The 25,297-nt window shown below is 39.1% G+C and overlaps 1 protein-coding gene across 7 annotated transcripts in view; it reads right to left on the bottom strand.

The window, feature by feature from the left end:
* BTRC (beta-transducin repeat containing E3 ubiquitin protein ligase) overlaps positions 1–25,297 on the bottom strand; it is a 122,280-nt gene that overhangs the window by 79,943 nt on the left and 17,040 nt on the right. For 4 of the 7 annotated variants that reach the window (XM_017803990.1, XM_017803993.1, XM_017803991.1 and 1 more), the window contains one exon: positions 14,465–14,572. The exons of 2 other annotated variants lie outside the window; for them this stretch is intronic. In XM_017803990.1, the coding sequence (XP_017659479.1) occupies positions 14,465–14,572 (108 nt within the window). Of the gene's footprint in view, positions 1–14,464; positions 14,573–21,186; positions 21,195–25,297 lie in introns of those variants that run through there. One more of the 7 variants, XM_017803995.1, reaches the window with a different exon arrangement.

Raw genomic sequence — 25,297 nt, 5'->3', positions numbered from 1 at the left:
GCATCTCCTTTTTCTCCTATCATGAGACCCAAAACATTCAAATTCATGCTTATTTGGCTAGTCACTACAATATATAAAAGCACTCCTTAACACTGCTAATGCTCTTTGAGAAGAACAAGTATGAAAGCTGCAAGTTTGAAGGCAATTCTCTGCTGTTCGGTAGATAAAACAAAAATGACAGCTGTAACACACAGGGAGATCCACAGCAATGAAAATGCAGAGATAAGTATCAGACCCCATTCCTCCTCGGCATTTGCTGCTCCAAACATTCACCAAGATTAGATCCTTTTAGAGAACACCATAAATTGCAATGTGTAGGCACAAGGGGGTGACTTCAGCCTGGAATGAAGGCACAGACAAGTTTCCCAGCTCTTACAAGTTTAAAGTTAAATGGTACTTTTGCAAGGGGTTTAAGGCTGAGCATTAGAATGACGGAAGGAGAGGGCAAAGAAACCGCAGCCTGCCTTGCACTGACTGGTAGCAAAAAAGGAAAGGGAATAAGTTAAACTGACTTTCCAGTTCAGTGTCTGCTTTGCAGACTGGCATGAGATGTCTATCCTCTTTATGTATCTATTACCTTGTTAGCTGCACAGAATCCGGGCTTTTTTTCCCCTCCAATATATTTATAAATGCCCTATGGAAAGGGACTTCATCCCCACCCAGAACATTTACATGGTACCTAAATAAATGAAGTTCAAATTCATGCCCAAGCAGCTCAAATATCTACTATAACCTAAATTCTTAAAACTGTGCTCTGACAGCACTGAAAATGGAAAAATACAACACTCCAACCAGACACATCCATGTTCACACAAGTCCTAATTTGGTCTGTCTCAATGTTAATGCTGTCGACAGTAACAAAAGTTTAAACAACCTTTTCTGCAGTTCAAAACCAGGACAAGATTCTGGTTTTCACATCCGTAGAATGGATCCTTCATATTTTTCTTTATTTTTCATTCAAATCAATAATTGGAAAAATACACATTTTCAAAGCACTAAGACTTGAAAATGGACCTCCATAACAGCAAGAAGAGCTTCTTATGAAGTTATTTGACTTATTAATTATTGGTTGGTTATAAAGGGTAATGTAATGGTGTGGGAAGTCAGCATTATTAGAACAGTAAATTCAGTTTAATGTTAAAACACCAAAAGCCAGCACAAACATCAAAGATCTGTCGAACAGATGCATTTCAAACAGCACATATCTAGTTGTTAAAAAAACAAACAGAAATACAGATGCTGGGAACAGGTCATTTAGGGGAATTTCAAAAAGCTGGTTTCACTGCATACACATTTCTCAAATGAGAGCATGAGAAATAGAGAAAGCGAGAAAGAGAGAAAATATGGCTAATGAGAACAGCCTTTCCATGTTTTCCGGGAAGCAGCCCTGTTTAACATTTCTGTTCTGTGAATTTAAGACAGTCGGCAGTGGCAAATTTGTTTTTAATATTCAAGCTTTCAAGCCTTGCAAGCTAGTTGGCCAATGGCCCTTTCTATTCCAGTGTTTGTTGGTGCCTTATTTACACACGCATTACATCCGGAGAGCCTTTGAATATAATTTCATGTGGATTAAGGGAAGAACATTTGCTTCTGCTAATCAGGACATCTGGTTATTTTTGTAACTCACAGACATCTGCATTAGGCAGTTCGACTTCCCCATTCCTCATAACAAGGTTAGAGCTTAAGAAGCCTCAAGGACCCCTAGCTGAATTTTATTACTTGCATTTTCTCACAGCTGGGTCTGTTTCAGAATTTTCTTTCCTAAACAGCACAAATTGATCAGCACCTTCACAGGTATACATATGCTTTTATAGCTAACACTTTCTGTGCATGATTTTATAGAGTACATCTTGTACACCAAGATTTTATAGTAGTTCAAAGCTATCTACATCTTTTTAAGGAACAGAAAGCACATATTCCAGAAAAAGCATGGATGAAAACATCCAATTAACCTTATGATACACATAATATGGGTATACTTCCAAATATTCAACTAGACCACTTATGTAAGACTGGTGTCAGGACTTGTTCAGAATCTTATTATCTCTGTGCTTTGGCTTGTCTCTTCTAGTGACTTACCCTTGCATATCTGCTCCCCACATTGAACAAAACAGTATTCTTCCATTTTTATACTTCAGGACAACATTTACAATTTCTCCAATCTTTTAAATTCATGCTCAAATTCTTCTTTAAACAGTTTCAGCTGGGGTTAAATTTCTCTGCCAGATTGTAGAATTGTGCCACACATACTTCAGAAAGAAGGATTTTGCATGCAACAGAAGCCTTTTAGAGAAACAATCAAGGCTTGGCTTTCACTTCTTTGTTGCTTTCATTTTGTTACATTCCTTCCACAAAAATTCATTTTCAACACTCGTCCCAGGGTGTTAAAGTACTAAAGTTTGAAATCATACGCTCTCATTCTCAGTTCACAGGATTCTTCCCTCCCCTGCTCATGAACTGTAGGCTTTTATCAGTGCTTTTGTATGCTGGAATAAGACGTTTTCTAGATTTCTTTCCCCTACATGTAAGGTAGGGGGAAAGCACAAAGTCAGCTTTTACAGGCTTGGAATATAAGCCAACATTCAAAATAGATGTCAAAAACGTATTTCTAGTACTAACGAGAGTTAGCAAGAGCCAACAGATCCAGTGAGAATTTTTTAAAACTTTTTATTTATTAAAATTCTCTAGATCCAGTTTAACTTTCTTTGTACAATATTTATTACGGCTTCACCTGCATAGGAGCTGCAAGTGCTTCTAGAAACGGGTTGTAAAAGTGTCTAGTTTTGCTGTAGATTTCATGTCCTTCTTTAAGCATTATTTTCTAACTTTTTATAAGTACTTCCCTCAAAGAACCAATGCCATCTCACTGGTCTGACTATAAAACCCCTTCCCTTCTCCTCCCTGGTCATCACCTACACTTATCATTATAACTCTCTTTTTTTCAAAACCTCTCATTCTGAGCTTTCCTGTCAAGCAGACAAAAAGACCTCCACTTCTCATCACATCCCTTCCTTAGAACCTGTGGCGTTCTCACTCCCAAACACCTAAATCAACCAAACTGTGCTCATCTCACTGTACTGTTTATGCTTTTTTTGTTGGGTTTTCCTTCCTATTTTTCATTGTAGGAACAGGGAAAATGAGATACAAAACAAAGGTATGAAGCAGAAGTTGTCTGTCCAAAGTAAAAATTACAGCATGGGGGAACCAACCCTAAATTTTGTGTCCCACATCATGTTAACTTTTTAGGCACAATTTCTCCCCAAAACAGTGAATGAAAGCAGCTCACTAGTTTAAAAAAATGGCTACTCGTTGATCTCACTGAAGTGTTGGATTGATGTGAATTCACATCACATTGTCTATGCCACTGTATGTGGAGGCACACAGATTTTTATGTCTTAGACAATGTCAGCCAGATGACCCTGCAGCCCAAACTACTTGGTTTTCAATATGGAACAGGTTCAAAGTACCTATAGAGTCACCATGGAGCAGTTTGGGTGACACAGCTCCACCTCCCCAACGTACCTCAAAGTAGTAATTAGTCAACACAGGCAGGCTTTGCTGCTTTTTCCAGCTTCCAAAGCTCCATTTATTACAGGAAAGATCATTCACCACTGGACTATGAGGCAAATTTAGTTAACTTCCAATACAGAGTGTGTTTGCTTCCATACAGCGGTGTTGAAAAACCTCATTGTTGATACAAAAAAGAAAAAAAAGGTGGGAGTCTAAACATGTCCCAATCCTCAATCACATCAAGCAAAAAAAATATGTTATAATCTTGTAATAAAAGAATGGAAAGTTACATATTAGGCACTACACATTATAACATTTAGCTAGCAAGCCTTTTAACAGCTGCCACCCAAGAAACAAACCCCTGGGTCCTCCTGATTTGGCTAGACCAAATTTAAATGTGGTAACAAAACAGCCCCTCATGCAACATTTAAATTTAACAGCTCACTGTTAGGTTCTACTATTATAAAATAATTCTAACTCTGAAACACCATTTTCTTGAACTAGGGCAAGGAGTTACAAAATATTATCATAAATTTCACTGTGCTGGGTAAGGAAGAAGAGTTGGACCTGCTATGGAGACCATCAAATGGGGTGGGTAGTCAAGCAATCGAAGAAAGAAAGATAAAGATGTACACAGATTCTTGCCTTCAGATACCTTGGGGCTAGCAAACATTTTGTTCCTATAGGAAATTATACAGCTCTAGATCACTGCCTATTGAGATCCAGTAGTCGCAGCTTTTTTTGCTACAACACAAATGGCTTATTAAACAGAGAGCATATCTGTTTTAGTTAACTTCTTGGTGGAAAGGGGCCAGGAAAATAAAATGTACTTAAATGCTGAATTTTTTTTTCCAGGCTGAATGCCTTTCATCCAGTAAGACATTCAAAGCAGTGACCCAGCAAATGGATTGAAAAAGCAATCTTCCGTCTCAGTGCCACATTATCATTCCTATTCAGTATTCTCGGTGAGATATCTCAATCAGCTGGATGTGTGTGTAAGTGACAGCGCAGCCCATTGCTGGGTTAATTAAACATTTGACTTTAACACCCTCCCCGTCATTAAGCAAATAAAAACAGATAATTCAAACTGCACTTCATCCACGGGGTACACAACATACATGTCAAAATTAAGAGAGTCCAAGGCCCTCGGGGAGTTCTACTCGGGGAGGTAATCAGTTTAAATCTTATCTGGTTTATCAATTATTCTATTGATTAAAGCAGGGTGATTATACAAAACTCCCTCTTGCCACATGGGATACATGTCAGCAGAGCAGGACAACACAGGGAGGCTCAAAAACGATTTAAAGAAAATACAGACAGATGAATAACAGTCTATTAGTACATGCTAGCAACCCAGAGGTGGAAAGCCTAATACTTCTTTTTAAGCAAGTGAATAAAGTCCTTTCAAATTAGAGTGCCAATGCTGTTACTTCATCTGTTTTAAAATCAGATCTGTATGTTGAAAAAGCAACATTTCTTTAAGCAGAAGACTTTTTGCCAGTATTTGAAAGATGTTTTATTGATACAGTCCTGGAACATAAAGACACCAAACACAAGAAATTCCAGACTTTTAAAAGGCATTATACATATCTAATAATGACTCTACAAAAGTGGATGGAAAGGGCATTCTCAGTATTTGCACTCTCCCACATACATACATGGCATAGCCATAAGTAGAATGTTGAATTGTAAAGATTTACGTGTGACAGATTATCTCAGGCATAAAAAGAATGTGCTCTGGAGTTCTGGAGAGTTTTTTCCTTTTGCAACCCTCCAAAGTGAGACATTAGCAGCTGAGCGAGCTGCCACTGCCACATTTTCCTCATTTTCAACAAGCCTTCATAGAAAATCCCACCACAGCAGTCCTTATCACAACTTATGTCTTGCATACAGCCACACTGCACAAAGCAATTCCAGTTACTTCTCATTTTTTGCTTCCAGGCAAAGAAAAGACCTCTTTCTTTTCTGAAGTCTGTTTGTGTCCTGAGTTTATGATCACGGTCCCACCTCCACTATCTTCCAGTACTATTTTGTTTCAAGTTTTATCATATCCTGAACTGGATCCTGGACTGCACTGTAACAAGCCTTTGCCCTACACATACAAAACAGGAACCTTTTAAAAACAAAACACTGCAGTCTAGTGCAAAACAACAACTGAAATTAATTTCCAGAAGTTCCCTCAAAGCACTAACTAGCAGCAGAAGAAAGGCCAGCTTTAAAACAGGGAATTTTTTTCCTTCTATAGCATCTCCTACAATCTCTCTCACAATGGGCATACTGGTAGCACAAACTATTTATTAGTCATCTCACCACATCTCAGCTTTTAACCAGGACAGAGGGTATGAACCCCAGCAGTCGAAATGCCGACAAGACGGAGAGCCCCAATGCCTCACCAGCCAGTGCTGCTGGAGTTGCAGTCACAGGAATTTTAAGAAACAAGGACAACCAAAAAGCAGGCCTGAGGTGTGTTCTTGTCCTTCACCTTCAGAAGGGGATTATATGCTGCTCCACATTGGCACTATGTGTGCATTCATCTATACTTGAGCCTCTTCTTTGTAGATCTCTTTTCTTCTTTGGAAGCAAACTAGAAGGCTGCATTAGCATGCTGTATTTTGCTCTCACCACTAGAAATACTGAGGGTGCTATTTGTAATTGTATTCTTTTAAGAGGTTTGTTCTCTGCAGCTGTTTTCTGCTTGCAGTGTATTTTGTGTAATCAGCACATCATCATAAATACATTGGCTGTTCCCCCGAGGGAAGCTGTCACTGTTTAATTTACAGAACAACCTGGCCAATGCGAATTCTAACACTACAGCACTATGGCAAGAAGTTACCACACTCAGAAAAACAGGTTTCTATGAATTTTTATATCAAGAGCTGGTCCCAGGACAATTTAGGTTCTAGAAATAGATTGATTTTAAAAGCACTTTATACACTGAATGGAATGGATTCTTTCCCACTTACAGCTTCTTAAGGCGGCACCAAATTCACTCCCGTATTATTTCAAAGGTGACAACCCCAATCCCCCCAACACAACCATCCTCATTTCTGACTTCTACCAAAAGAAGACATTGTATGTAGGTGTGTTATCCTACACACCAATTTTTTGTGTGTGTTTTTTTTAAATGAAAAACCACCGCAACATCAATGTGTTAGTTTGTCTTCATTTGCACAAGGGAACGTACTCTGTTGCAAGGTCAAATGTTATTACCTACATCAGAGGGTTGCTGCACAGTTTATTACTCTGAAAACGTGATAGAGGAGCAAGGTATATTCCTGAAAGAGTAAAATTGTATGCGGCTTTATTGGCTGAATGAACAGTTCCTTTCTTTGTTTTGAGAGAATAAATTACAAGGATTTTTGTAGAAGGTAAGCAAGAGACAATGGCTGATCTTCTTATATACAGCCACAATTTAGAAAATTTCACAATGGTATCAAATTATATTGGCAATCACTTAAAAACTAGATGTGAACCCTAAATAAATACTTGGGCATGATCAATGAGTTACGTGGATATTTCAAACACAGTGGCTACTACAAGCAGTCTACCTGATTACTTAGAAAAGTAGCCAAGAAGGCTTACAACCTATTTTTTTTTATACTCATATACACACAAGCACACACACACACATATATATATAAATACATAAAACGCTAGAGAGAAACAACTATAAATGTAAATAAATCAAAACCAAATTAATGCATAAAGTTCTTGCGGAATTCTCCTCCAAAAGCAATAAAAAACTGTTTCAAACATTTAACAAAAATCTGCTTTTCATTTTGGGGGGCAGCTGGCTGTTAAATAAATTTCAATGTAACTGAAAATTCCCAAGTTCCATGTATAGCAGCAATTTTGCTAATTCTCGGTGGTAATTAGAAGCCCTGTTTAACATCACTAGACACAGGGCAAGTATACAACCATAATAAAAAAGAATCATGCACATCACAGAGTATTGGTTATGTATTTTGACAAGGACAGTTTAATTTTACTTAGTTTGCAGAGCATTTTAGCAAATTATTTTTGTCTATTTCAAAAGTAACAAAATATAAGGAACAACCATTAAAGTAAAACAAATACCATCTTGTCTCTGATATGGTTTATGAGAATGATCTACCAAACACCGACAAAACTGAGTGAAAATGGCTGAAATTTTATGGAAAACTGAGTCATTTGGTTATCAATAGAAGAAAGAATACAGGAAAGAGAATATCTGACTATTTCTACACACCATGTAAGTAGCAGCCAACAGAATAAATAAAAAGAAACCCACCCGACAGAGTGTAGCAAAGTATCTCTTCAAGCTATGAATTTTAGGATTTAGCACCTGCATTTCTACTGGGAGTGTTTAGGTTCATCCCCCTGAAATTTGTATGGGGCCACATAAATACCTAGTTTCGAAGAAGAAATAGTTCATTTTTGTTCTCCCTATCACATGTACCTTTCAAATTACTCAGAACTACCTCTCAGTATTTCCAAATAGTGACTGAATTCTGACTAACACTGGCTTAAATTTAAACGATGGGTGAGAAAGTACTTCACGACTTCTCCAAATTTGTGGTGAAATTCCATATTTGCATTTCTAAATTAAAATTATCGCTTAATGTGTTATTAGCTCTTCGCCAGTTGTGCAGAAATAGGTACAACTTGATCTTGTGCCACTGCCTCCCTCTGAAGCACCTACTGCCCGTGGCGCCATTAAATCCAATGGTAACAGAGCCGAGCAGTTCACAGGGACCAGGCTGGACCTAAACGCACTGGACCGTCTGGGACCGGTGCCCCCTCAGCGCCTCCCTCCTCCACAGAAAGCGAGGGAGATTTAGCCTTCGGACCAGCGGGGAGAAGTCGCTAACATGTTACTTCGCTAATAAGCCCGAGGCCGCGGCTCTGAGGCACCGCGGCCCCCCCGGGGCTGCAGTTCCGGGCGCGGCCGGGCGGGCGCAGCACAGTCCGCGCCATGGCCGGGCCCCCGCCCCGCGCCGCGCACGCGCGGCCGCGGGAGCGCGCACACGCACAGCCCCATTCTAATTCAATTAGCGCAGCCTGCAACTCCAGAAAAGAGTAATTCAATTAGTGCATTGTGGAGCTCCACAATACCTCCAAGCAGATGTTCGCAATCCTGAGGAACCGGAGCTAGCTTTAAAGATACCTGTACGCCGCCAACGCAGCGCTGCATATGCCGTTTGTCACTACGGCTTTACACACCTTCCTGACTCCTAACGAGGGAGGAAGGAAAACTCGGTTGAGTTTTGTTTCATTTTTTAAACTGATCAGCCAAACTGATGCCGGTGTGCTGCAGACCTTGCCCTCACCTTATCGTAGTAACCAGAACATCACTGCCGGGGCTGAAGAGGGGAGGCCTTGTAGCTACGATGTAGTTTAAATTAATCACCGCGCTGGGCACACAGGGGTGGTATTTCTCAGTGACAGATACTGCCACACTTCTTAATACTCAGACTGAGAACTAATGAGAGCACATGCAACTTCTGACAATTGATATGGGTGCAGAATAAATGCAGATTTCTAATTACTAAAAGTAATTACTAAATGTAATTAGAAGTTAGTGATGTACTACCAAAAAAACCCTAAAACCATTCCCACTGATCCACAAAGAAAGATTTCTTTGAGTACCCTTCATTTCTTTGCCACCTGAAAGGAGGAAAACGTCTTCTCACCGCTGCTACCAAAGAGCTAAGATCTGGCAGCACACCCCAGCAGCTCTCTGAGTTTGGTGGGCTCCTCTGCATCACCCAGGTTATGCCACCAGCCAGAAAAGACCATTAGATTTAGAGGGATGAATTCTAAATATGTTTAAGAAAGCTGTTCTGTAGTCACTGGGCGCTTCTTTTACTTAAAGAAATCCCCAGCAAGACTAACCCTCTAGGTCTTCCTACAGTGAAGCTCCCCAAAGTCTGACCTACAGATGGGGGCCAGAGTCAAATGCAAAAATTATGCAATTTGGCTTCATTTCTTCTCCTTCTTGTATCACCTCTCAGGCCTTTGTAATTGCTCTTGCCCAGCGGTAAAATAAAGAAAAACAGGAGAAACTGCTGCTGAACAGGTCCAACAAGAAACTTTGCTTAAAAAACCAGGTGTCACATTGTGGCAGTTCAATATTTCATAGCCAATACAAGGAATGTGCAACAGCACTGCAACTTTAAATCTTTGCCTCCTGTGTCAGTCTCTCTCCTCTCATTGTAATGCCAAAGGGAACAGCAATCAGAGTGGAGATGTTCAACGTGATAGAGGTCAGGACACCAGTGGATCAACGTACCAGAAACACGACCTTGTTTATTTTTTTCCCCAGTATTATTGTTTACAGGGTGCTTTGCTCATGTACCTTGTGGTTCTTAGCTAAAAGATGAAATTACAGCCCAGGATGAAGCGCTCAGGCACACATCCAATTTGTGTTTCCATCTCAGAAAACAAAAAGCTTCTGAGGCCCTCGGGCTGCCATTCAAACTTGGAGAGGCTGACATTTTTAACAGCATGAACCAGAGACTGGCAGAGGGAATGATCTAATGCATTTCTGACTTGTCAATCAAAGATCTCACCTCTGCTGTCTTGTAAACAGTTGGGGGCCACCTAACTACATTCACAACCAGGGGAGAGCCTGCCGCCAGACGGGGGGTGCTGGAGCCACACGCTCTGGCTATTAGTCACCAAAATTATGATTCCATTTTAGAGGTGCACTGTAAACAGCCCAGGGGCAGGTTTCACACAGCCGCTGGGAGAGTGTGAGGGGGGAATACAAAGCAGGCTTGGGCAAGGGCAGTCACGTCTCCATGCTGATGGAGGCTACTGACTGGACACTCCGTATCTCTCCCAATTAGAGACACAACTACGCACACCAGCAAACACTGGCTCCAAAGCCAAACACTCTCCTCCAAATGTATTTCTCACAAACACATTTCTGAGCATGCAGTTTGCCCACCCCGAGACTTTAGCTTTAACCTCCTGTATAACCAGGAATAACATACTGCTACTCACATTTACACTGGATTTCCCAGCAATAAAACATCAACTTCTAAGGCAAAAATGGATGAACAGGCTGAAGGAAACTTACAGATACAATTGTTTATAACAATTCACTGATGATGCTTCTTTAACAAATATTTCACTTCCTAACACAAAAAATATAAATATTAGGAAAAAGTAATGTAAAAATAATTTTAAAAGTAAGTACACGTCTTCACCATTTCCATCACTACATACCTTTCACATAATTTGTATTCTCACCTTTCTCCAAAAGTGATCTCAGTCTAAAGAGATCCTGTCCATGCTGCACAACTTCAAGTGTGCTTCCATTTACCTCAGTTTGCCAAGCACAGCACACCCATGCTTTCCTCAACCAGGACAGAGCTTTTAGCCAAGACCGAGGAAGTCACACACACCCTCACTTCTGCAAAACCAAGCAGAAGGTTGTCTCCTTCATCTGACAAACCCTGATGTGCAGTTCTTTATGATTAAGATCTTCAGGTAAAAAAAATGTGAATTTCTGGCATTCCAGAGACACCTCTATATTCAACAAGATGCTGCTACCTCTGCCATGACAGTTAGTCCTCCTCTTTGACTGCTAGAGCCTGTTACAGAAACAAGAGCTTCAGATCTGGCAAAATAAAGCTGATAAGACAGCTCTTTTCCACTGGTGCCTAGGCTTCAGACAAAGGTAGTTTTAAAAGCATTACTCTTGTCCCAAAAAAAAGTTTATGATCAAAACAGGAGCTGGTATTTGTGTTGGCTGTAAATTATGTAAAAAGGAAGAGCTGGACTGTTCTTTGCACTTATTCTTATACATAACCTTTGGTACGACTTTTTAGTTCTTCTTCAAATCTCCTCATTTATGCAAGAAACTACAGAAAGAAATTCAAGGAAATATTATGGCCTTCTGCAAACTTGGAAGGATTAATACAATCATTTCCTTGGCATACTTGATGAGTGTAAATGTAAATTTGAATTTTCAAAGAACTGAGACAACATAAACAGAGCCTTGTGAGCATGCATGGAAAAATATTTTAACAGGGAAACTAATTATGTTCAAACAAAAAATGTCATGAAAACAGACACCTGTTGGCACATCTGGAAACTTCCAAGGCACAAATTTCTAAGAAAAAAGAGTATATATCCTGCATAAATTTATTTCTAATTATTAAGAGAATATACATGCATCCTAGGTTTCAGTTGCTTTGCAGAATAACAGTACAGTAAAATTTGGCATCCAAGACACTAAAAATGGAATGGCTGGCCTTTTTCTCTTGTTAAAATATTTTCTTTGACCTCTTCCCGCAGTGCCTTCTAGGAGTTCATGTTCCAGTTTGCTGCCATCTTTTACCTTGATTGCTATGAAATTTCATTACACAATAGACAATCAGTTACAAAGCCCTTTTAGATAAAAGACATATAAAAAGAACTGTTTCTAGCTCCTTATCCCCCTATTCATGGGTTTAGCCTTTCCCACTGCAGGATGATTGCCAAACAGAGCTGAGGAACCAGAAGATCCTGTTTTCACATAAGTGTCTCCAATAATAAAAATACACAAAGAGGAAAAATGAAGTTACCTGACATATTAACAGAATCATCTCTAAATCAGCTACCTGCCAATGCTTCCCATGAGGAGTCAGCAAGACTTTACTGAGCTATTCAAAAAGAGCCTCTTTCCACATTTCTGTCTGAGCATCTGAAGGTAGGCATGTAAATAACTAGACAAATTCAGCAGTGACTAAGTAGCCTTCCAGATGGCATCTTCTCTTTTGCCACAAGCAAAGAACATTGATATGCTTCTCCAGTTACTTCAAGCTTGCTATAGAAAAAAGAAAGTAACTTAATATGAGAAAATTCGCTGGGCTACAAGACAGTCTTTACTGCTTTCCTGAAGATTCAACATAAGAAAAAGCATTAAAGAATGATGAAATAATGCAACATCACAGTTTCAAGCAAGCTCAAAACCACTCCCCTTCTGCACTGGAAAATGCAAAAGCCATGCCTCAGAAGGGAATTTTCTCCAAATCATGCAAGTTAATGGGGATCAGTCAAAGCCCATTGAAAAAAATGGACTGAAATGTGGATGACTCATTGCTGCAGAAGCTGTTGCTGGCAATTTGTTTTCTCTCTCAACTGGCAACAAATGTGTTCCTCAACATAGCAGTCAGAGCTCAGTGAAGAGTACCAGTGTACCATTTCAGATAGCAAATGGGATATACTTCCCAATTCCCACAGTTACTAAATACATATGGAAATGTCTCTAAAAATCTGCAGAAATGCAAATGTCAAAATCCTACTATTATCCCAAGAAGGCAGAACACGATGAATGGTTGTGCAGCTGACTCTCTTGACCCCAAACATCAATGCACTGCATTAGCAGAAAAGTCATTGTTCATATCTATCATTAGCAAGAACATCTTCAGCTAGAAGTTAATTTCCCTTCCCCTTTGTGATATATGCTTATTCTGAAAACTAACTTAAGTAGAAAGAAAGAAGTCTCAATTTGAGTTTATAAATTACATTCCATATACTGCTAAGGTTCTCTAAAACCCGAGCTTAAAGAGATCTGAGATTTATTCAAAAGCCAAAAGCCCAAATATTGGGCCCATCCGATTTAGTCAAATTATGCAAATCAGGATTAGGAGTCTAAACTCTTTTCTGTTGCCTCCAGAGTCCTCTTAGACTAATAAAAAGTCATCTTCCCCCTTGCCCCCAGAAAGCTCTACTAAAAGCTTGCTTCAGCAAAGGAGGCCTGGCAGGACACCTTCCAGAGTCCATCAGTGCTGGGTCAGCAAAAAGAGTTGCAGCAAAATGACGCAAGACACTTAAGCCTCCCCTTAGACTGAGAGGATTATTTCCACAGTACTATCCTAGCCCTTCCAGCAAGAAGTCAAATTCAAAATAATCTTTGCATGCTTTCCTTTAGAGGCACATAATTAACTTTCCCCCCAAAAAATGAAAATTTCAGAAAGATTCTAGCTTATTCGTTACACCTGGTTTTGTGAGATGCCGGTGAATAAAACTTTCTAACTCTCACAGTTTAGGTCAGCAGTAGTATAATCCAGCAGCATAAACCTTCAAGTAAATGTTCATGCTACCATGAGCTCCAATAAACTTGCTCTCCACAGAGATATTCCTAAGTCCCTCAGTCACTGCAGTTCACGAAATATCTCACAGTATCCAGCGTGAATGTAACACCACCGCTGCTCAGTCTCTGCTGTTTATGTTCACGTCACCAAAAATGCTTACAATGATCTTGAGAGCCTTGTCTCAAGGTTTCTAGATGATCACCCAATATCTGTCTCATTCACTGCCTACAGGACAGTGTCTGCATTTTTAAGATTGACTGGTCACCCAAAGGGTCTGAACAAACTCGTTTGGCAGAAAGCTGTCTCATGACAGAGAAAATCTTGAATTTAACAAATTCAGAGACCAAAGGAAAAAAAACCCAATGGTTTCCTTTATTTGTCTTTTGATGGACAGCTTACTTGTACAATAATTTTCTGTAGTCAAAATGTCCAGACTACTGCTAACAAAGACAAAGTAAACAATTGCTGGCATCAATTATCACAATAGCAATGAACCCACCCCCTCAGTCTCCTCTAAGTGGCACACAAAACATTTAGATAGGAGGGGAATCACTGCATGAATAGCCAGATTGGAGACTGTGTGATGGATACTGTTTGCCAGATATAATTAAGTGGTATTTTTTGACACAATTGAAAGCCAATGGAAAAGATGATGGTATCAAGCCAATTTAGATAAAATAATTAAATTACATCAAGGTAAATGGAAATGCCCCAGCACTGAGCTGCCCTGAATCTACACAAGAGGGATTTAAATACCAAAGATCTGAATGACATAGGAGAGGCATTGAGTATGAACCAGAATAAATGGAGGTAAAGCAAGCAAGTAAAGAAGGAGATGCACACGTACACAGATGGAGAGAAAAGGAGTGGGGAAAGACAGAAAGTACCTGGAAAGCTGGGAGTGCGCCAGTCCCTGGGTTATACAGGCATCGCAGCGAGGGCATGCTGTCCGCCAGGCTGGAGCAGCCCAGCCACAGAGATCTGGGCATAGAGCACTGCAGAGAAAGGACAACTATGAGATGGGACTGTATGAGACAGGATGGCACAGATTACAGGAACTTTTAAGGCTTAGCCAAATGGCATCAACACAACTGCACCTGGCCTTAAAGACTGAGACCTCTTAAAGAGAACACAAACTGCTGATGCATCTTTTCCTTGAGAGAAGCTTTACAGATGTCATAGTAGCAAGAAAAAAGCACAACAGATCAAGAAACTAATTTTTGATCAATTTTCTACACTAACGTGTCGAGTTTTTCCAGTAATAAAAAGTTTCTTTCCAATTAATCGGACCTTTTCTCCATGCACAGCAACACGCCAGGCCCAACAAAAGGCAAGAAACTTTGCAAGGAAAGTAGAAAAGGAAACAACAACTTTAAGTGTAATACTTGCAGGGAAAGAAAAGGTTTAGGGTTTGTCTCTAAAGGGGACAAAAGGTAAAACCTGCGATCCAAAGTGAACAGGAAGTTGGTGACACTTCACAGGAGTTTCATGTTTCTGCTTGCCTTGTTGTTTGTTAAATAAAATACAATTGTTACAATAAATTGATTCAGTTCCTACAAACACAAGTACAAAAAAGGAGCCAAAGCAGCCAATCAAGAAAAATACTAGCCATGTTGATAGTTAAAGCCATTACCCCTTGAAATAGAGAGCTGCTTATTCATTTTACACCACTACTATTAAATTTAGGGATGCATTATGATAGCAATTGCTTTTACCAGCCACAGAGTTTTTGATGCCATAAGCACTACTGCATTTGTCTAATTACTGGCAAGGCAGGAAAAAACAAGTGTATTTTAAATTGGCAGACAGCCATGAAAACTGAAGGATGTGATAGATTAGCTGCTAGAGATTTTACACCCTCATACGCTTCTTTTTTGCAATCCTCTCCCCTCCACCCGTTTTTTTTGAAACGGGGGGATGGGAGGAAATCTGAGCAGAAAGGGCAGCTGGAATGGGTATGAAATGACAGCTGCCTCCTGAGCCACCATTTCTTGCTGCTCTTAAGAGGGCTAGACAACCTTGCACAATCTTGCACTAAACAAGTATGTAAGAGCAACATAACCCATCTTTGAATGAGCAGAAAGGTTATCACCAACATCCATAATCTGGTCCTGTGCAGACAGACACAGCGAGATTAACCTTGTCTGTCACCACATTCTTTGCTGTACTTTGTTGCAATTTACACTGCTGTTCCAGAAATAGTATTAAAAGCCTGCTGGGGAACATAACTTACAGAAATGTGCTTATTAGAAGTTTACGATACCTTAAAATAAATTCCTCACCTCATTTTCATTGAAAAAAAAAACCCAAAAAACAACTCTTCACTTTACAAAGATACCGAAACTCAGAAATTTGAGTACTTCATAGTATTACATATCAAATGAATTTGCACATAACGCCCCTCCTGAAGCCAAAAAAAATTACAGCCATAGTATTATAACAAGCTAAAAAATTGAGCCATACTTCCTTGTCTGACGTCTTAACTTCCCAAACACTCCCCCACAAAAAAACCTTCGAAATTCCAGTAATCTTTTCTTTGCAATGTAATATGTATCACTGCAGCTTGAAAGCTGTTACGATAATCTTTTTTTAAAATATTTACATATGAAATGGACATCTATGGTCAAGCATTTCACCATTTTAATAAATTTACTCAAATCAAACTTGTTTATTACTCTCCAAGAACATCACAATAACAAGGGAGATTCATTACATGGTGCCTCTGATGATGCAGTGCATTCACTAGGTAAGCATCAGCTGCTTACCATTACCCATCCTAGGATTCATAACATAATGGGGTGGGGTTTTTGTTGTTTGTTTTTTTTGTTTGTTTGTTTTTTTGCATATAGACTTATCCAAGACTTGCAGAAATCCTTTATTCCATATTCTCAAGCTTTCCCATCCCTTGAGCTGGCTCAAGTTTTCATGCTGTGACAACAAACTCAAAGAACTGATTTCCATTAAAACTGATAGACAAGAAAAAAGTAGTTACTTTAAATATTTATACTGGCTGAAGCATGGAAAGGTACAGAGGCAGGAAAAATGAGGAGCACGCTGTCAGCAGAAAGGCAGGTTTGTGTTGACTCAAAGTTTATGTGAGATTATGGCTCAAGTCAGTCACTACAAGCTGCAGGTAGGGCACTCCATTGTGCCAGGGCACTTACAAAGCAATGAAATGTCTTCCTCTAAAAGTGCCACAATAACAAAGGAAAACATTGAAGGGCTATTCTGCAGAGCTCTCTGTACCTATAGAGGATATCCTTACTCACCCCTGCATTCCTGACACTTAGTATTGTTCTAAAATTAGGAAGTATGAAGTCAAAAATTACCAACACCTTAGATGACTTCTGAAGCTGCTCCAGTATATAACAAAATTTAAAAGAGTGATGCAGTTCTGTTACCTGTCTTAAAAAAATGAGTGTGAAGTTGCACACAGTGTGGAAGAAAATGTCCTTCCTGAACTTGCCTTTTACCTATTGAAGGAAGCAGAGACTCTAAATTACTGTTGGTGACTGAAAAAGGCTTATTCACAAGCCTGAACAAAAGGCCCCAGGTGCTTCAATAGAAACAGCTTGTGTGTAAATCAGATGAGTGACCCAACAGAACAACTTCATTTAGAGACTGATCTCTGAAAAATCTCAACAGCCTCTATCCCCATCCAATGAGCAAGCCACGTGTCAAACACTCACTTTTGTAGTGTCAGCTCCACAAACAAGGGACTGGCTCAGTGTTCATGACTTGAAAGCTGAGTGACAAAATCTTCTCCTGAACTCAAGTCAATCTACATCGACTCTTCAAAACAAAGATACAGAGGCACAGTGCTTGGACTGTAGCCAAATGGGAATGCTGATATCGCTTGCTAAGTACTGGGCCAGGATGCAGCAGCCTCTCTACTTTCCTAACTCCCAGTTGCATTAATACTTCCGATGTCTGCACAACTTTCAGACCCAGAGACGCAAAGCTTTTTATTTAGAAAAGCTAAGCATCTTTAATACACACTGAGCGGCATAAAATAGGGAATTATTTGACCAAAAAAACCAATTTCTTTTTCCAATTGATTTTAAAGTCCCATTCCCTGAACTCTGAAATGTATTTTCCCACAAAATAAATACAGGGAGTACACTTTCAAGCAAGACCAGCATCCTCCTTGTGACAGAGGCTGGTACCAGCTGCTCCACTGGTGATTAAAATGGGCTTTCCTTATTTTGAATTAAAATAGGCTAGAGGTATTGACAGCCACTGGCTGAGCTGAGTGGGCAGTAACCATGAGCTGAAGGGAAGACTTATTTTAACCTATTCAATTATTCTTGTAACTATATTGCAGGAACATTTTTTTACTACATCAGATGTTCTGCCTCTAATAGCCTACCCTCTCTTCCAATTATCTGATGTTCTAAAGACAAATCTCAACATACACTCAATGGCTAAATTTTTGCTAGTGCTAAAAATTGGTTATTTACTTTATTTGCCATTGCATTACAAGATTATATATTACCATTTCAGACTGGGGTTTTTTTATCAAATTTGTTCTCTTCTAGTCCTTCAGCAAATACAATATACTAGGGGTAACTAACACAGTTTTAGTAAATTGTGTTACAGGTCAGAAATATATCACCTTGTCCTGTAAAACTAAGTGGTTCTACATGGGGAAAAAACAAAAGTTCTTGGTCTACTACAATTCACAATTATAGTGCACAGGTGGGAAAACAAACTTACTGTATTGAGCTCACTGTAAAACAAGAATGACCAAAAGAAAATCAAACAACAGTTTAAGGATATTTTCATTATAATCACTTCAGAGAAATTAATGAGATGATAGTACAAGAATGACTGTCTTTGTGGTGCATTTTAACATAATAAAGTATAATAACGTACTATCCCTGTCTGGACCCTTCACTCAACTTTATGACACTTTATGCACCTAAAACATCTTTTATTTCAAGGCAACCTACTATATTCTTGCACATCTTCACAAGTTAGAGATAAAGTCAAAAGGAAACCAATTTTTTTCCCCAAGGGCTAGTATTTGGCCTACTGTATAAAGTATTAATTTCAGCCGCTAACCACATCTATTTCAATCCTTTCCTAGTTCAGAATTATTTCCCTTCTAGTACTGTGTCCAGTGCCTTATGCAGCTGAACTCTAAAGATAAACCAATAACAATTTCTACTTCTTTTGGGAGATGGGAATTTAGATCCCGTTCATTCAATATTTTCATTAAGGAGCAGAAAGAGAACGTGACATGCTGAAGAGCTGAAGAGTTTAAAAACTGAGACAAATGGGACTTTTCCTGCTTGGTCCAGCTTATCATAAGCCAGGGAACTGGATAAAGCTGTACAAAGAAAAACAGCAACACAAGTTCTAACTATTACAAAAACAAGGACAAGAGGCGAAAAGAGGTGCTAAAAATTCTACCATGCAAACTGGAGCAGATAAAACATAAGAGATGCTCTGAAGAGTATTAAAACTATATAAACCAGACCTGAGCTTGATACAAGGAGACAGGTCTTTTCCCACCTCCTTTTTTCATCACTTTAGAAAGTGAATATAGGATGGTTGGCAAATACAATTCTCCCTGAAAGTCTCTTTCACACTATTGTTTTGTGCATGCTCTATAAAATCTAATTCGCAGGAAACGTGACTCAGGAATTTTGATCCTTTATCAAACTTGCTCAGATCTTACTGGGATTCCTCATATTCAGAATTATTTTTACCATATACCACAAAAAACAGGAGAACAAACCCCAATACCTTTCAATCTCACTTAGTTCCTCTTATACTTTTTTTGGCCACATACTTTACTAAGTCAATGCCAAAAATATAACAAACATCACTTTCACACTGTGTCCAGTGTCCACTATTCCTGTCACCACAGAATGCAATACATTGCACAAAATGTATCAGATAAAGCAGCTGCTATTTACATTACAAATGTTGGTCTCATGAAACTTAACAATTCCAGAAAACTACTTCTGGCTAAAAAGTGATTTTGGTTCATTTCTTTGGTCCACTTTTCACCCTTTTAACCTTTCGTATATATATAAATATGAAAAGGTATCTCTTATTTTTCCCTCTTCTGTTCTGAGAGGCATTGTCTAATTTAATATATATGACACAAGTATAAAAAAAATAAATTCCCACTGCATCTTATATACTTTCACAATTAAAAAACCTGCCATACATATTTCATTTTTTAGCTTTGGTAGCTCTTGATCAAACAGGATTCTTATTTGAGAAAAAAAGGCATACAATACAACTTAAAAAACCCCTTCAAAATGGAATGAGAATATTCTTTTATTATTTATTTTAGTAGTTTTTGTGGGGCTTCGTTTTTTTTTCCCCCCCTATCCCAACACTGGATACAAGGCATACTAAATACATAATTACATGAGAGAGCCACACAGCTTTCAAAGGAGCCATTCAAGTGAATTGTGTAAATAATATGCCTTTACAAAGCCTAACATATGAATATAGATTTACCAGTTATGGAGCAGTTATATACCTGAGAGACAAGAATACCCATTTAAAAAAAAAATCCTGCCCAATTATGAACTTACCAAAGAGACCAGCATGGCTCAGAGCAAATTAATACTTTTATAACTTTTAGAGAAAGTTTTTTGCTTGCTTTCATTTGAAAATAAGAAAAACATTAAAAGCTGTATGTCTTAATTAAACCAAAAAACAATAGTCAAAACCCATACAGTTAAAATTTACATCTCCTTGCACCCCAGACAACTTTCCCACACTTAAAACCAGGTAATTCTGACTTTTGTCACTGGCAGTTCTTCTTGAAAGGAAGAAAATTAATTTATAACAATAAAGAGGCAACTGCAGTAATCCTTAGTGTGTGACCATGAGAAGGATCTCCCACAGTTCAACAAGCCCACAAACTCTCAGCTCTTCTAGCTGCACACATTGGACCAGAATTGTGAAGAGCGGGATGTGGTTGCTGTCATAATCAGTGCTTTGCACAATTTCTCAGCTTCTATTATATTCAGACATCCTGGTCACATTTCCACAGGCATGTATGGAGATGATTAAAAGTGGTTTGTGCTCTTGTTTGCCATAATAAAAGTAATTGAGCTACCTTATTAAAGACTCTTGGAGCATTTTTCACAAACTGCAAATCAAGCAACCCAACACCTCGCTTTGGGAAAGCCAAGCATATGTTTCTGGGACAGCTGTAGGATGTGACTTCAAAACAAATCGGAGGCTGGAATATGCTACTAGGATTCAATTACAACACTTCCTAAATTCCAAATGTAGGAAATACTGGACTTCTTACCCTGGTACAGATCACTGACTTCAGTGCAGTGGTTTTCCCCTTCACCCTCAGGGTGTTACTACATTCTGCCAGCTTTGCTGTGCACACAGAGCTCCAAGTGCTGCAAAGGGTTCCTTTTCCTTCAGCCTCCCACTTTGCATGTAATTGCTCAGTAAATTTTCCTTAACGTATGTGTTACGCAAACTCTTCTCTAATCCTCTGGTAAATCCCTAGCCAACAGTAACTTTTTACGAGAGATTCCAGTTCACTGACTACTCTTAAATATCAAAGATAAGACATATGGAAAAAGGTTTACATATTCAGATTATCCAAATAATTACTTACCTGAATGGGATCCGGGAGGATCAGATCACAGCTTTTAGGTAAATGTTTGTGAAGGAATATTTTCCCCAAAGAGTGATTACTGGAGTTCAACCTCTGTGATTCCAAGTCAACAGAAATTACATGGCCCAGAAAGGGGCCAACTTCCAGCATCTATAAGATGTACAAGATCCTCAATTGCCAAGTGCTTGAGGGAACTTGTGTAGATCACATCTGAACTTGACAATACTAATGGTTTCATAATTATAGCTCTTTAATGCATAGAGCTGATAAACCTAAACCAGTGCAGCTGCAGAGCTTTAAGATTCAGGTGCCGTACTCTTCTTTAAACAGTACAACATGCAGAGACTTGTGTGTGCTTCTTTAAGCAACACCAAAGATGGTGTTTGGCAAGCCCTTAAAAAAGCAAGCCCTACACAAACTTACTAAGAGCAATCTCACCAAGGTCTAAAGCATGAAACTATTTGAAGGCTTTAAGTGGAGATCTTACAAGACCAACCACACTAAGCTCCTTGGTAAGCAAGAAAACATAGCTGCCATTAAGCTCCATCACGTTTGATGGACGTGATATAGTTAGACTCGATGATCTTGGAGGTCTTTTCCAACCTTTATGATTCTATGTCCAAAGCCTGATCAATTCCAACCAACTTCAAATCTTATTATGCCATAAGAGATAAATCTAATTCTTTGACGTAAGCATTCCACATGAGTTTGGGCAGAGTAACATGGGATCCTAACAAGTATGTTGAAACACCTTCACCTGAGGACACTTCTAAAACTCCAGTCTTGATTTTCAAGACACAAACTGCAGAGAATAAACCTACACTGGTAGAGAGATGAAATGGAGGTTTCATTAGATTTTTCCCTCATCTCCAGTTTTATTTAATTCCATAAAATCTCTCAGAATTATTGTTATGCACCTACCACACAAAAGTGTCTCAAGGATAACTGATATGTCCGCAGAGCACTTTGAGCACGTAAAGTACTATATGAGTGCCAAGTATTAATACATGAACTGCAGAAGGAAATCTTATTTCTACTTTCCACCCAAGGAGTTAGTATCTAAATTTTAAAAAGCATATGGGTCCACTGAAAATAGAATATATGTTTTAGAAGTTAAGGAGGAGATGCTAGATGACGAAATTACAAAACCAAAATATTTCCAGAATCACTGCATTTTTCTCTCGCGAAAGTGCAATTTTAGTGGAAGAATCCCATTTTCACCACAGTCCTGGTTTTTACACTCTCTTTTCCAGCTGACTTGACTGAAGTGCAGACCATTAATATCTGAAGTGCCTTGTTTTGATTATACTGGCCTTTGATGGTACCCATCTAGTTAAGGTATCACCAAGAATTTTCAGCATAAAACACATCTACAGGTTTATAACTTGGCTTTAAAAATTCTACTACAAAAGACAGTGGGAGGCAGAAAGGCTCAGATGAGTGCATTATATTACATATCCTATGTGATGCATACTTGCTCACAGTGCTATGAAAAGGGGAGGGATTAGCTTTAGCATGTTTCACAAGCCACATAAATGATACTTTTACTTCCCAGTTTATATAATCAAAATAATGTTTTGTAAGTGTTTCAGCTAATTAGCTTAACTCGCCCAATTTCACAGTTTAGCTTAATTTATAGGAGGTGTCCACATAATACAGGAATTGGAATGTCACATCTATTGATCGTATTTATACACAAACGTTTTCCCCCTTCCTCCCGCAGAAGTCAATTGTGGCTTGTCTCCAAAGGGTCAGCATCTAGGTGATGGGATGTTACAGACTGCTGGCAGCACAAAGGCTTACATGAAGATCAAGGCTGAATAAAGCAAATGTAGGTGTTTGCTGTTTTGTAAAAGATGAACTTAAAGAAAACAGCTGGAGTAAAGAGAACATTGCAGGTTACTTAAAATGCTAGTCTTAAAGCAACATGTACTTCTGGCCATTGGTATTGTATTTCCTCAAGTCCACATAAGAACACAATACAGCTTTCCGCTGCAGCACAGCAACATTAAATATAAAACCTGCCATTAAAGGGCAGAGGGTAATGGCATCAGTGTGGGCGACCCATGCTCAGGTAGTGTTCAACTATTATCTCCAGTTTAAGTAGGCTGAAAATACGCAAATCCAGCCAGCACTGTTTTTAGATAAAATTGTCAGTTTTATGGATATTTATAGTATGTGTCCAGTCTTGCAGAACTCCATCTTCCTCCGCTTCATCTGTAATATAAACTGCTTTTAGTCCGCATTAATACAGTGTGTTACTGGGATACTTCTCACATTCTGTGTAAGTCAGGCAGCAGATCAATACTCAGCCATGCTGAGGGGGAAAAAAAAAAATCATTAAGTTAGGATCCTGTTAAAAACACAACCACCAAGAGAATAAACCTGATGCACAGACCCCGTTCCATCTGGATGCATATGCAGATTACTGCTTTTACATACATCAGAAGTGGCTCTTTTCAATACATAGTTTTAAAGAAGCCTACAGGTAGTACCTTTGATAGATATCCTATACCAAATCAGTCTCTCACCTCAAAAAAAATTTTACTTCTCTGCTTCTCATGAAAGCTCTTTCTTTTGATCAAAGAAAGATACCCTTTGTATCAAACCCCTTACCCTTATACTTCCTGTGGTGAAATCACAGCACTGAAATTGGAATAGCAAAGCTATTTCCATGACAGCATCTGCTGATTGACACAGGCACAGGTTTATAACTTTTACTTGTATCAAGGAGGAGTAAGGAGGTTTAAGATAGACTTTAGAACAAATAACAATAAACTAAAAATCAAAAGGAAAGCACACTTACAAAAAATATTTTTTTCAAAGTGCAAGCTGTTCTATTATTTGAGGTTGCCTGATGCGAAAGCCTCCTGTGAAACTTCACTGAGCATTTTTCAATATTTTTCAGAGCCAAAAAAGCATGTATTCCACCTGCATCAGAGCACTGGTAATATAATGCTGGTCTGTTTGCCTCAGAAGTAAAAGAGAAACAGAACAGCCACACAATCCTCTTCCTATTGTTCTCCCAACCCACCACATAAGAAAGAGAAACTGATGCCATGCCCCATAGGTCAACAAACTTGAGCTCTGTGAGACAATAATTGCAGAGTTGAGATTCCTCTGAGACACCTTGCCTCCAGCTCAGCAAAGTTTAAATCAAGAAAACATAAGCTTCATGGTCCCAGCAGACCTTCACTAGTGAGGACTTGGAAAGAGAGAGAAATGGCCTCTCAGAATGACGCTCCAAAGCATGTTTCACCTTTGCAGCACATCACTCATTCAAAGAAATGGTTTGCAAATGCAATATAGGACTCAATGCCCATCTTCTTATAGGTGTTCAAGCTCTGCTCAGTTTCACAGAAGTCAATAGAAGTTAACAGCAGTAAGCAACTTGCACAAGCAAGTTACTCCTTGCTACTGCTTGTAAGGTACTGACACGAGTGGAGAGAATCAACACCTTCCTGATAGCACCTGCAGTGGAACTCTAATGGTTTAAGGGGTTTTGCTGCCGCAGTTTTTCATTCTCTCACATTCTGCTCAAGTGACTTGGCTCTTTGTTTCTGATGGGCTCGCAGTACCATAGATCCCTTCACCACCATGTTTCGTCATTTCACAACTGCAGTTGCCGTGACAACGGGATGCAGCTTATCTGTGCTGTTTTCATAATTCCAGTTTTTGTTGCCATAACAACACAATCATTCTGGCTTTCTACGAAAACAGCAACTTTAAGCCATGTATTCTCAAGGACACAGGATTCATCATATACATAATCTTCACGAGAGAAGAGATCTGTACACGCCATTTATAAATTAAGCTGTTTTATCTGAAGGGGGATTTTTCACTCACAAAAGTGAAAAGCTGACAGCAATTGCTAGAGGCAGACTGCTGAGACATCTAAAGCCTGGCCTTTAATAATAGCCAGAGTAATATAGCACTAGGCCACTTCCGAGTGGGGACTCCCCACAGTGTCAGACTGTGTCAAACAGCACAATTGTTATGTGATGTGAGTAAGTGTCCATACTTGATTCACCCAGGCAGATCTGAATTAGATGTTAGATGTAATTCTCTTGAGTTTTAACCCAGTGGCCTCCCCATTATTACCAGCACCACC

Source organism: Lepidothrix coronata, unplaced genomic scaffold (genome assembly GCF_001604755.1).
Source record: "Lepidothrix coronata isolate B3197 unplaced genomic scaffold, Lepidothrix_coronata-1.0 Scaffold8, whole genome shotgun sequence".
NCBI classification, from domain to species: domain Eukaryota; kingdom Metazoa; phylum Chordata; class Aves; order Passeriformes; family Pipridae; genus Lepidothrix; species Lepidothrix coronata.
The sequence above is the reverse complement of the archived record's forward strand: the minus strand, read 5'-3'. Positions and strand labels throughout refer to the sequence as shown.